This window comes from Sceloporus undulatus, chromosome 1, assembly GCF_019175285.1.
Source record: "Sceloporus undulatus isolate JIND9_A2432 ecotype Alabama chromosome 1, SceUnd_v1.1, whole genome shotgun sequence".
Lineage (NCBI taxonomy): Eukaryota > Metazoa > Chordata > Lepidosauria > Squamata > Phrynosomatidae > Sceloporus > Sceloporus undulatus.
The window spans coordinates 175,598,548-175,611,091 of record NC_056522.1 but is presented as its reverse complement, the minus strand read 5'-3'; the positions used below and the strand labels follow the sequence as shown (position 1 = coordinate 175,611,091).

The following is a 12,544-nucleotide window of genomic DNA, read 5'->3' as shown; positions in this document are numbered from 1 at the left end:
AATGGTACTGGTTGCAAGAAAGCCATAGTAGTCTCCAAGGCTGTTGCTACTGTCGAGGCCAGCATGGAGGTCGAAGCCAACATCGAGGCCAAAGACGCAGTGGTTGTAAGAGAAACCTTAGACTTGTGCTTCTTCTTATATTTTTCAATGTCACAGGCACCCGAGACTTCAGGGCTCTTTTTGGTCTTTGAGGTTGTTTTGCCTGAAAGGCAGAAGGAACCTCTTGCAATGGAGGAGACTGGGCAGCAGATGCTGTTGCCCTTGACATCAAGGGAACAGGCTCCAATGTGCCCGGTGTCAAGAGGTTCGGTGTCGAGGCAGGTACCGTAGATGTTAAGGCCTTTAGTGTCGAGGGGGTCAACGCTGAGCCCAGCATCATTGCCAGAGTTGATGGTTTGGAGATCTTTGGGATCCTCGGAAGTTTGAAGATGGGCACCAAAGCCAGAGGGTCAACCTGAGAAGAGGATTTTTGAGCAACTGAAAGGGAGCGCTCCCAACAAAAAAGATTCTGTTGTGAAGTGTCGTATTGGTAAAAGAGCAGCAGATGGGACGCTCGGTGACGTGGCCCTCACCCATGCAAAAGAGGCGTTTAGAATATCCATCAAGGAGGGGAACCTTATAATTACAATCAACGCAGGGCTTAAATAAAGAATTGGAGGCTATAGGAGGCCTAGAAGTGAAGCACCTGTCCTGGCAAGAAAACACAGTAAAACTTGCTTTGAAACTCTGCAAGGGCAATACTCAGAAGAAAAAATAAAGATAATCACACACACACACAAAATGGAATCTACCATACATGAGAGGACTCAGCTAAGGAGCAATCCGAAAGGAGTGTTTCTCTTGGATGAAGGAGAACTGGAGGTGGAGCTAGATTGGCGGGATTGGGCATACTCAACACACGGGAGTGAACAGGGCCTCCTGCCAATCTGCTCAGCTTTTCAGCTTCTGAATGAGAACTCTGTGCAGGTGCAAATCTATTGTGTGAGGCACAGAGACCACGAAGAAGTTGTCCATCACATGTCTGTTTATTCTTCAGTCTATTATCTATTTGAAGGAACAGAATATTAAATATAGTGATAGGATGAAATTCGTCTGACAAAAGGTCTCATATAACTTTTGTGAATTAGGGTCTTCACATATAGGAGGAAGAGAAGGAAGATCATATTCCATCTTGCTTCTATTTCCTTTTGGAATGTTATTCTTCCTTTGTTTACTTTAATAACACTGAGTCTCTTGGTCTCTGCATCCAAGGATTTGTATGGTATATAAGGCAACCTTATCACAAGTTTTACTTGAGATTTGTCCAGAGGAGGTTTGTTCTTGCCTTCCACTGAGGCTGAGAGAGTGAGACTTGCTCATGTTCATCCAGTGGGTGTCTGTGTTCAGTTAGTAAATGCTTATTTAGAATTGTGCAGAATATAAACATAAGGAGGTACCAAATTGGAAAACAAATAGATTAAAATTTTCAAATTGAAAAACAATTAACTTTATTTAACAATTTATATTTCAACACATTTAAAATAGTGTACTCTCTTTAAATATGACTGACAACACTATACAAATACTTCTTAAATATATTTAAGAAACTGTTTTGGTCTTCAATCTGAACAATAAATACAGGCACTTCTACATAGATAAAGACAGCAGTCACTGTTTTGAATAATTGTTTGATGTAACACAAAGATATGGCAGGTAGGAATTATAGTATTCTAGGATTTATTCCTTGACATTTTAGGATTCACTTAAAAAATTTAGATTTGAATAATCACCACATTTTCATGAGGCTGCAATCCTAGCCTTTAGAACAAGCCAAAAGAATTTCTGAAAAAATTAAGTTCTTCATGTGTTAAATTGTGTTAAGTTGCCATTTAAAAAAAAACACAAACAATATAAAATACAGCAGCAAACAAAATGTTAAGCCAAATGTGTAAATAAAACAGACTGTGCATATTTGATACCAATTTAAAAGGCTAAAATGTTTTTCTATTAGTGAATCCAACAGAAAGGAAAAAAAAATCACTTTCCAAGTCACAATTCTAGCTTAAGCTTTACAATTCTCAGCAACAGATACATGACTCATCTGTCCTTTCAAATGCACTGTCATATATAGACTGCATAATTGCCTCCATCATATTTAACAAAATGCTGGTTTTAAAAAATTATATTCCAGTAACTATTCATCATGTTTATTTATGATGTTATTTTCCTCAAATTTGAGTTACAACGGTGTCTTCTAGATAATGGTAAATAAGTTGAACAGTGTGTTGATTCTACCACCACAATTACTTACTAGCACTAGAAAACAACATAACCAATATCACAGGGTAACTAATCATTTGATCAATAATTAGTTCATCACAATGTCTAAGGGCTATGATTTTTCCACATTTTATTCTGTGAAAACACTGAGAGTGTGACAGTTGAAAGTTAAGTACAGTATTTTTTCATGCCATATCCTCATGGTGTGCACTGCTATTAATGCAGTCTCGCTTTAAGTGGTACTGGTCAGACTGTTTTTAGCTACTTTTGGTTTATAAAACAAGCCACCAAATGAAGTGAGTATACTAATCATTAAGCCAAAAATTTAAACTGAAATTTGGAAAGAGCTTTTAGACAGATATACTTAACAACTTAAATGTGGATCCTGCAAGTTTGTCCAAATCTTAATAATTTCTTGAGGTTTCCTGCTGTGGACCAACATAAGGTTTGTGTATGAACAAATATTATTCCTTTGCTTCTCTTCAATATCAAACGTTTTGAAGCCTTTGTGATTTTCTGGAGCAAGCCCAAGTTTCTGAAGGCACATTCCAATATAGACATCATCAATAGGATAGAGAAGGACTTCATCAGATATGTTGATTAATCTTAACGCTAGTTCACCAGAATAGAGAAACCCACCGCCTCCTGCATATGGAGGATAAGAACCTTCATAAATACTTTCAGGAATATAGTACTTCACTTTCTTATCACGATGAGGTCCCGCATGTTTGATAACATCACCTATGAACAAGTCTTTGGCTTTTTCCTTGGTTAAACTTTTCAAGTAATCCAGGATCTGATGAGTATTCACAAAAACATCATCATCTCCCTTAAAAATAAACTGGGCATCTGGACAAGTATTATTGACCCATTTCAAAAACAATACCTCTTTCAAAGTCAAATTGAAGAAAGTGTCTCTGTAGTTCCACAGAAGAATGTCTTGGTGGGTTTCACTTTCAAATTTCAACATAGCCGAGAGATCAGGATAATTATCCTCTGGAGGAGTCTGGCCTAACAGGAAGACTCTTACAATAGTTATGTCTCCAGATTTAATTTCTTTTCCCCAAGACTCTCGAATTGCTTGTCTTCTATCAAAATGAGGAATGAGTGATTTGATAGCCAGAAGCAGAAAAGGTTTATGTTTGCACTTGTGTGGTTGGTCCATTAATAAAGAGTAATTTCTACACCTCAAATAATGAAAGAAATCTTTAAATCGATCTGGCAAGTTTTCAAAACCATCAAGTTCTGAAGCTACAAATGGGTCGGGATCACAGAAGTTTGAAAAGCTACCATTAGAAGATAACCTTTCTTCCACAGTCATGTTGAAAAGCAAAGCAAGAATAGGATTATACAAGTATTCCAACTTCTGCTGCTGTTTATTCCAATAGGCCTTGTGAGGAGTAAACTTTTTCCAAAATGTGTTGACTGGTAATATAACGTGGCTTTTTGAATTTTTCTCTTGGCCACTGCTCTTTGAGACTTCCACAATCACATATATAAAGAAATTGACCATCATCAGAATTCCCAGCAACTTTAGTCTTCTGCGTCCAACACTCATGTCTCATATCTGGAAAACAGAAAGTACCATGAAAATTAGAAAAACATGTAATAGTATATTAAAATGTTGTTCCAGATTTTAAAAATGCATAAATGTGTATCTGGAAGGATGCAAAGATCAGCAAAAACAAAGTCTCATAAGAGATCCCAAAGATGCTAACATGCAAGCTGCCTGTAGCAAATCTTATGAATAAAAGTTCTTTTTTAAAAGGATAACAATAGTCTCAAAGTAGGGAAAACATGAAGATCTCTTTAATACTCATCACTTCAGAAAGCATGCTCCTATCTGAATAAGAGAACAAGTCAGCTAGTTTTAAATAACCATTACCATAATTCACCAGATACACTAATCTTGTTCAATGTCTCTTTCTGACATACAAAATGAAAGGGCTAGCTGTATCCATTCTAAAGTGTTCATATTACCATATTGCAGCATGTGGAAAAACTACAAATATATTCAGTTAATGGATGTACAGCTGCTAAGATGTTCCACAATATTTCTGAATGTTCTCCAGAATGGAACCACCTTGTTGGCATGTTGGCATATTCCAAAGGTCAGTAATCACTTTCACTGAGAGTGCAAATGGTTAGACTATAGTCTGACCTTACATTACCTTGGCTCTGTATGATTAGTTTATTGACTATGTTTTCTTTTCAATATGAAAAGGGATGCTTGAAAAAAGATCTGTAAACCTTCATTTATGTGCGTGGCTAATTATACAATATTGCCTTTGCTAATAATTGGAAAAAATAGTGCATAGCTACTGCAATAAAATGTGAAATCCAGTGCTCATTTAAACACAAATGCTGTCTTGATACTGTACATGCTTTTTATCCATCAGTACCAACTCAAATATATACAAGGGGGTATGCTTTTAATTACCCCTTCAGGGTTCTATGTACAAGCTTGAAATTGTGTAAATTCAATTCTAATATAATAGACTCAGAATGAGTGCTTTCCTTATTTGCTCATACTTTTATATGATTCAAGAGACACACACATGCACATACCATGACATGTGTGATGGGGGGGGCAGGAGAGATATATAAAGTCATCTCCTATAGCTATGATACAGTATCCTTACTGCTTGTTAAAGAACTCAGACTGGAGCCAATGTGACATAGCAGATGCTTAGGTCTCAGCAAGAGAGACTAGGATTCAAATCACTACATTAGCCATTAGAGTCAGCCACTTACTCTTTCTGTCTCTAACTTACTAACTCTCTGTGTCATTACAATAACTAAAAAGGGGATTGGGGAAGAGACCCACCAAAGCAAACCATACTGACCTGTTGAAGCAAAAGTAGAATAAATAATAATACCAAAATTTGTATGATCTGCCTCTAGATCAGCAGAAAAATATTAGCAGATCAAACCAGAAACAAGAATCCTGAGGCATGTTCTTTGCATTTTAGAACACAGAAGACATGAAGGCAACAAAAGTTGAATTACTGGTTTTGAAGTTGTAAATCCAGTTCTACTGTAGACTGATAGTTAGATGTTAATTTTTTACTCATGCTCCTAAAGTGTTAATAGCAAATAGCATTCAAGGGTTCACCCTTTGGTCAGTTTTATTTTAAAATATTTAGAATCTGCTTTCCTGCCAATAAAAATGTTCTAATCAGCTTCCACAAAATCAAAAGACAGAAATAAAAACAGTGAAACTTTCTATGCTTTATATAAAGCAAGAATAAAATTAAGCAAAAATAAAATGCTAATATACACACAAACAGCCTTGCAGGAGGAACAGAAAGGCATCCTATCCAAACCAGAGGCTAAAGAGTAGGGTCCTGATAGATCTCCTAAGAGACAAAATCCCAAAGTGCAAAGCAATGATCACGAAAGCCCACCTATCCAAAATATCAGGGACCCGACCAAGCACACCAAAAGGTCAGGGTTAGAGGCAGAGCTGCCTCTAAACTAATAATCACATATGGAAGAAGTCAATCCTTTTGATTCGACAAATTGCACTTGTTCTTTAAACAAATGCTAGCTATTTTAGAGCCAGCATGTCATAGTGGTTTGAGTGTTGGACTAAGAGACTCTGGAAACCAGGGTTCAATTCCCGGCTCAGCTATGAAACCCACTGGGTGACCCTGGGCAGGTCACATGCTCTCAGCCTCAGGGGAAGACAATAGCAACCACCACCACCCCCCGAACAAATCTTGGCAAGAAACCCCCATGATAGGGTCGTCTTAGGGTTGCCATAAGTCGGAAACAACTTCAAGCCACGTAACAACAACAGCTATTTTAAACTTGACTTTAGAATGTTGAGAAAATAATATATATAATACAATAGGCAGATTAGAATGAAAACATCCTGTTACCTTGGTACAAAACATTAAAGATTAATGAGGAAAAGAAAGCCAGTGTGGTACTGTATAGTGCTTTGTGCACTGGATTATGATTCTGGAGACCAGGATTCAAATCCCTGCTCAGGCAAGGAAACCTACTGAATGTCCTTAGACAAGTCATACCCTCTCAGCCTCAGAGAAGGCAAAGGTAAGCTCCCTCTGAACCAATCCTGACAAGAAAACCCCATGATGGGTTTGCCGTAAGATCATCGTAAGTCAGAAACTTCTTGAAGGCACACACCAACAAAATGAGGGGAATGTCAGGAATGTAAGCTTGTCTTAAGCTTGCTGGGTAATTGCATTGGATCCTAAGAACCCAGGAGGATTTTCCACATCCTCTTCAAGTACTGAAGTCCACTATGCAATTTGAAAAACCAATCTGTAAGATCACGGAAAGATTAGGATCCAATGCAAGGAAGTATAGCTGGAAGTGGCGCTGGGGGAGTACCTGGCAAAAGTCAAGCAACTGTTTGTATCCAACCTGTACCCTGGACATTTCAGTACATCACATGCTGATTTTGTTGCTCCCTTTATCCGTTCTGCTTGTGATGTCTCGACTAGTAGCCAGATACTTTGCCATTTTATATAAGGGACACCATTTTACTATGCCACTGTATATAATAGGACTTGTGCATTCAGACTTTGGTATCCATGGCAGTTCCTGGATACCCCAGTGGATACCAAGGGGCTACTGTACCAAGATGCTGAAAAACTACTTTCTTAAGAGGCACCTTGTGTGTTTCTGAATTGTCAGTGCCTTCTCAGGATGAAGATGTAAAAGGCACTAGGGCATGTTAGTAAGGAAGACTGGACATTTATAAGATGGAATGGATCTCTACAACAAAATGAGCAATATGTACCAACAATATCTTTTTATTTAGATATTCTACACTGTTCTACAAGCTGTTTTCAATCAATCTGTTGGGTTGTATACCTCATTTCCCCTTTTCCTATTGTCTCTTCCCCATCACACACATTTTCCAAACGCTGAAGGAACTTCAGAAAATGCTTCTGTGGTTATGGAGGGATTCCATGTTCATGCTGCACTAGATACAATTCAGTTTGAAGCAGCCTAGCAAACAGGCTTCCAGAACTTACTACTTAACTCACAACTGCCAATGTTAGTCAGCATGACTAAAGAGCAGAAATACAATTAACTTCTCTGCTGGTGATTCTAACTTGCCACAGATAAATGGACATGTGGGTGCCTACAAATCTAATTTAAAAAGTAACTATGAATATTGATTTCTCAAAATAAACTATACCTTCAATGAAATAGTTCAGTGTAATATGAACTACTTTATAAAATATTTAACTATTATTTTTAAGACTATGATGCAGGATTGAATTTCTTTCAAAACCAATGTATGTAGTTTTACGTAGTGATAAATGTTTATACAAAATCAGGACCAGGATCTAAGAATGACTTCCTTAATGAGTCAGCTGAAAATAGACTACCTGGCCAAAAACAAATTAACTGAATGAAATTTTCATAGAAGGTAACTGCAAAAGAAAGACAGGCTTTTTACCAATTTTTACAGGCTAGCTCAAAGAAAGAGTTTGGACCATAGCTGAGGAGTCTACCCACTTGTACCTTAAAGCAGCCTCCAGGTTTCATTTGTTCCTCTGAATATGAATAAGACCATGAATGAAAATTTATGCCAGGAAAGAATTGTATCTATTAATTCCACATGGCTGAAGAAGATGCTCAAGTGAAGCAAATAAATATTCTATGGAACTTCACCAAAATATTGAACTGCTATATAAAGTTCAAGTAGGATGGTGTCAATGAACTATAAAATAAGGCTAGGAAGTAAAATGCTGAGTTTACTAATACCTCAGATTACAATGGAACAGTTTGGTGTTGACTCATTTTTCCCAGTGAAACTGCAGACTGAGGTACAAAATGCAGTGCCACTTCCCCCTGGATATCGTGACGTGACAATGCATTATTGGCATGCACTAGGAGTAGCAAGCAGATGCTGAAGTGGAATTTATAGGTCCACTTCAAATTTAGGAAGAAGGGGATATAGTCATTAAGGCAGGATGAGTTGGATGTACACAACATGAAGGCAAAGACTGGAGTGGAGAGTACTACAAACCTAATTAAAGCTATCAAATAAACATCTGCAACAACAGCCACCACCACTTAGGCATCCCAAAATTATGCCCATTCATGTAGCTATTATCAATATTTCATATTGCAGTGTTTATGAGACAGGATAAGTAGAAACTAATGATTTTAAAAACCAACAAGAAAATTGTGTAGCACCTTTGAGACTAACTGAAAGAAAGAAGTTGGCAGCATGAGCTTTCGAAGACTTCAGTCTACTTCCTCAGCGGCATTTGAGGAAGTAGACATTAGTCTACGAAAGCTCACGCTGTCAACTTCTTTCTTTTAGTTAATCTCAGAGGTGCTACAAAATCTCTCTACATACTGATTCTACAGACTAACACAGCTATATCTTTGAATTCAACAAGAAAATAAATTTCTTAAAAGTCAGACATTTTTGGTTTTAAAAAGAATATACAAGGCAGTGTCCTCTTGAATAACCGAGTGAATATGACAATATCTGGATATAAGTATGTTGAGCCTTATTGTTAATGTTTAAACTGAATTAATACCTCTCGTATATACTTTGATTTAAAGGTTTCAGAATTGCTTTGATAATTTCTCTAATATTATTTACACACTATCAAGGATTAGAATTTCATTTGTGAGCTGCCTTGGGTCCACTTTTGCAAGAAAGGTGGCCTAAGTAAATAAAAATTTACATCTGATGAAAATAAGCTTCTAGTCTATACAGTAATTACCAGCCATTACTTCAGGCAAACACTCACAGGCTGCTTTGTTTCTTTTAGGCCAAAGCAAAAGGAAGCAAAATGGAACACTAGAAAGAAGAGAATACTAACATGCCCAGTGCTGTTCCAAATATTTCCATACACATTTTCATAAAGTTGGCTGCAAGCAATAAGCGGAGACCTCTGGAAACAGTGACTTATTTTAGTGGCAAAAATCTGGGCAGGAAAAGAGAAACAGAACAAGGTGGGGGGTGGGTGGAGAAGTGACCCAACCATTTGTGGCTTTGGCTCTAGGCTGGTACAAGACACCCAAACAGTTGACAGATATGAGTGAGGTCCTTCATGGAAAAAAGACTGCCAACCTCTGCTATAGGGTAACATTTGAAAACTATTACATCTACAGGCAGAAAAAAATGGAAGGTATGAGAGCATGATATAGTGACCTGACATTGGGCTACATCTCTGGAGTCCTGGTTTCGAATCCCTGCTCAATCATGGGCACCCACTAGGTCACCTTGGTAAGTCACACTCAATCTCAAAGGACAGCAAAGGCAAACCCCCTCTGAACAAATCTTGCTAAAAAAGCCCATGTAAAAGGTTTGCCTAGGGCCACCATAAATTAGAAACTACATGAAAGAACACAACAACAGTAAGAAATGAAAACTGTGCAAGAAAAACAAATAGAATTGTTGTTTGTTGTTGTTAATATCCCATGTTCCCCCCACAATTGGGACTCAAAGCACAGTACAATTAAAACATATAAAAGTGACTATTAAAATAAAATTAAACTATTACAATATTAAAATTTGTTTTAATATCACTTGTTTTTTTTAAAAAATAGAATATAATTAACAAGATAAAAGACTTAAAAACCATACACTATTAGGAAATATATATATAGTACCCACAGGAAAACCTGATTTCAAAATTCTTTGAAAAATTGCTTTCTTTTTGCTAATTTGATTTATGATTTTAATAATTGGTTCAAATTGCTTTAACATGTGTGCAGATTGGAGCTCCAAACACAAATCCAAATAAAGGTATATCTCTAACAAATCACTTAACAAAGTAGATGTGTTCCTAGGCATTACTTTAACAGAAAATTCAGTACTAAAAGTAGAAATAATATGGAAAGACTAAGGCCCTATACAGACAGCCAAAATAAAGCTGCTTCGGGTCACTTTGGAGGTATGCTGTTTACATGATGCATGTGTCTTTAAAGTCCAGAAGCTGCACCAAGTCCTTAGAACTGGAGTGTGGCTTTGGTGCGGCTTCCGGGCTCTTAGTACGCATGTATTATTTTAACAGCATACCTCCAAAGTGACTCGAAGCAGCTTTATTTTGGCCTGTCTGTAAGGGGCCTAAGAGTTAGGCCCCTATCCCACAAAGAAAGGGCAGTTCAACATATTTCTGCAAACCTTTATTAAAAAGTAACAATATACACATGTGAAATGAAATCACCAGGTCAGCTAAGCCTTGCAAATGTAAACAAAAACATTTTGAACTTTCTTAAAACCTTCTTCCAGGGCCAACTTCTTTCTTTCTTACGCTTCCGCTTTTGTTATGATTTCTGTTTTAGTGTCTAGAGTTAAAGACCTATGTTTTTAAAACAAACAAACATGCTAAGTAGTGAGGCAGGCTAATCTGCCATCACCCTTTTTTCTGGCTTCTGGGGGGCTTCTAAAGGTAGCTGCTATTTACACCTTGCTTGTTTGCATAGTACATAGGTCCAGTAAGATTGGCTAGAGTAGACTGCTGCTCTTGGCCAGATCAAGCTTTCTTGCATGTTTTACTGAAGACATGTTGCTACAACCTAAAAGACTGAAAATCTGTTTCTCTAGCCTTCCCTTACCATCTTCTCAATGCTAATGATGCTAAAATAACTTCCAGCTAGAGGACAAGGAAGAAAAGGGGTATGTATTGAGAGCCAGTGTGGTATAGTTGTTGGAGTGTGTCTCTGGAGACAAGGGCTCAATTCCTAGCTCGGCCATGAAATCCACTGGGTCACCTTAGATAAATCACACTCTCAGCCTCAGGGGAAGGCAATGGCAAACCTCCTCTCAACAAATCTTGCAAAGAAGCCCCCATGATTGGTTCACCTTTGGGTTGCCTTAAGGCAGAAACAACTTGAAGGCACACAACAACAAATGGTTTTCCTAAGGCAACAAAAATTTCAAAGGGACCATCAGATTCAAGTTCAGATCCCTTTTAACCTCAGATTTCAATATATGGTCAGTTTTCAATCCTGCCTTTGAAAAGTGTTCAGAAACTTCGGCTATTCCAAAGAGTTGCAGCCAGACTGTTAACTGGGGCAGGTTACAAAGCACACAATGCCCCTGTTGAAACAGCTTCACTGGCTGCCAGATTGTTTCTGGTCACAATTCAAAGTGCTGGTTGTGACCTATAAAGCCATGTATGGCTCATGTCCAGGCTATTTGGCAGACCATATATCCCTGTATGAACTGGCATGAGCTTTGAGACCCGCAGTAGAAGACCTTCTCTCAGTTCCACCACCATCACAAGCACAAGGAAGAGCCTTCTTGGTGGCTGCTCCTAGACTCTGGAAATCCCTTTCCGGGGAGACTAGAATGCCCCCCTCCTCAGTGACCTTCTGTTGGCAGGCTAAAACCTTTTTATTCAGACAGGCTTTTAAAACAGAAAGTCTTTAAAGAATAGGCTAGGGAAGTTGTACTGTTTTAACTGTACAGTACTGTTTTTAAGGGCTTTTCCCTTTTTTAATTGTATTTTATACTTTTAATGAGTGTTAATACGGTGAGTTTCATTCTATTTTAATGCTAACTTTTGTATGTTTTAAATTATGGTCATAGAATCATATAACCATAAAGCTGGAAGAGAGCCCAAGGGCCATCCAGTCCACCCCCCTGCTATGCAGGAACTCTCAATCAAAGCATCCCCAATTGATGGCCATCCAGCCTCTGCTTAAAGACCTCCAAGGAAGGAGACTCCACTACACTCCGCGGGAGTGTGTTCCACTGTCAAACAGCCCTTACTGTCAGGAAGTTCCTCCTAATCTTGAGGTGGAATCTCTTTTCCTATAACTTGCATCCATTGTTCTGGGTCCTAGTCTCTGGAGCAGCAGAAAACAAGCTTGTTCCCTACTCAATATGACATCCCTTCAAATATTTAAACAAGGTTGTTTAAATTGTAAGCTGTGTGGAGTCCCAGTTTTAGGGGGCTGCAAAATAAAAATAATAAATTTTATTTTCATAGAATCAGAGTTGGAAGAGACCACAAGAGCCATCCAATCTAACCCCATTCTGCCATGCAGGAAGTCACAATTCAAGCACCCCTGACAGGGGGGCATCCATCCTGTTTAAAGACTTCCAAGGAAGGAGACTTCACTAGACTCTGAGGGAGTGTGTTCCACTGTCGAACAGCCCTTACTGTCACGAAGTTCCTCCTAATGTTGAGGTGGAATATCTTTTCCTGTAGCTTTTTATTGTTTTCTTACTCATATGACTTCTTGCTCCCTCCTTATCCTGCAGTCTAGCAGAGACAATCTTGGTGGAGGTGAAACTAGACATGCTGTCAAATGTTTGAGCACATTTAAT

General features: G+C 38.1%; 1 protein-coding gene across 2 annotated transcripts in view; it reads right to left on the bottom strand.

The window, feature by feature from the left end:
• Positions 1–1,292: 1,292 nt before the first annotated feature.
• B3GNT2 (UDP-GlcNAc:betaGal beta-1,3-N-acetylglucosaminyltransferase 2) overlaps positions 1,293–12,544 on the bottom strand; it is a 30,477-nt gene continuing 19,225 nt past the window's right edge. The window contains exon 2 of one of the 2 annotated variants that reach the window (XM_042442378.1): positions 1,293–3,826. In XM_042442378.1, coding sequence (XP_042298312.1) covers positions 2,624–3,817 — 1,194 coding nt within the window. In that variant the 5' untranslated portion in view covers positions 3,818–3,826 and the 3' untranslated portion in view covers positions 1,293–2,623. The remainder of the gene's footprint in view (positions 3,827–12,544) is intronic. The other variant, XM_042442370.1, reaches the window with a different exon arrangement.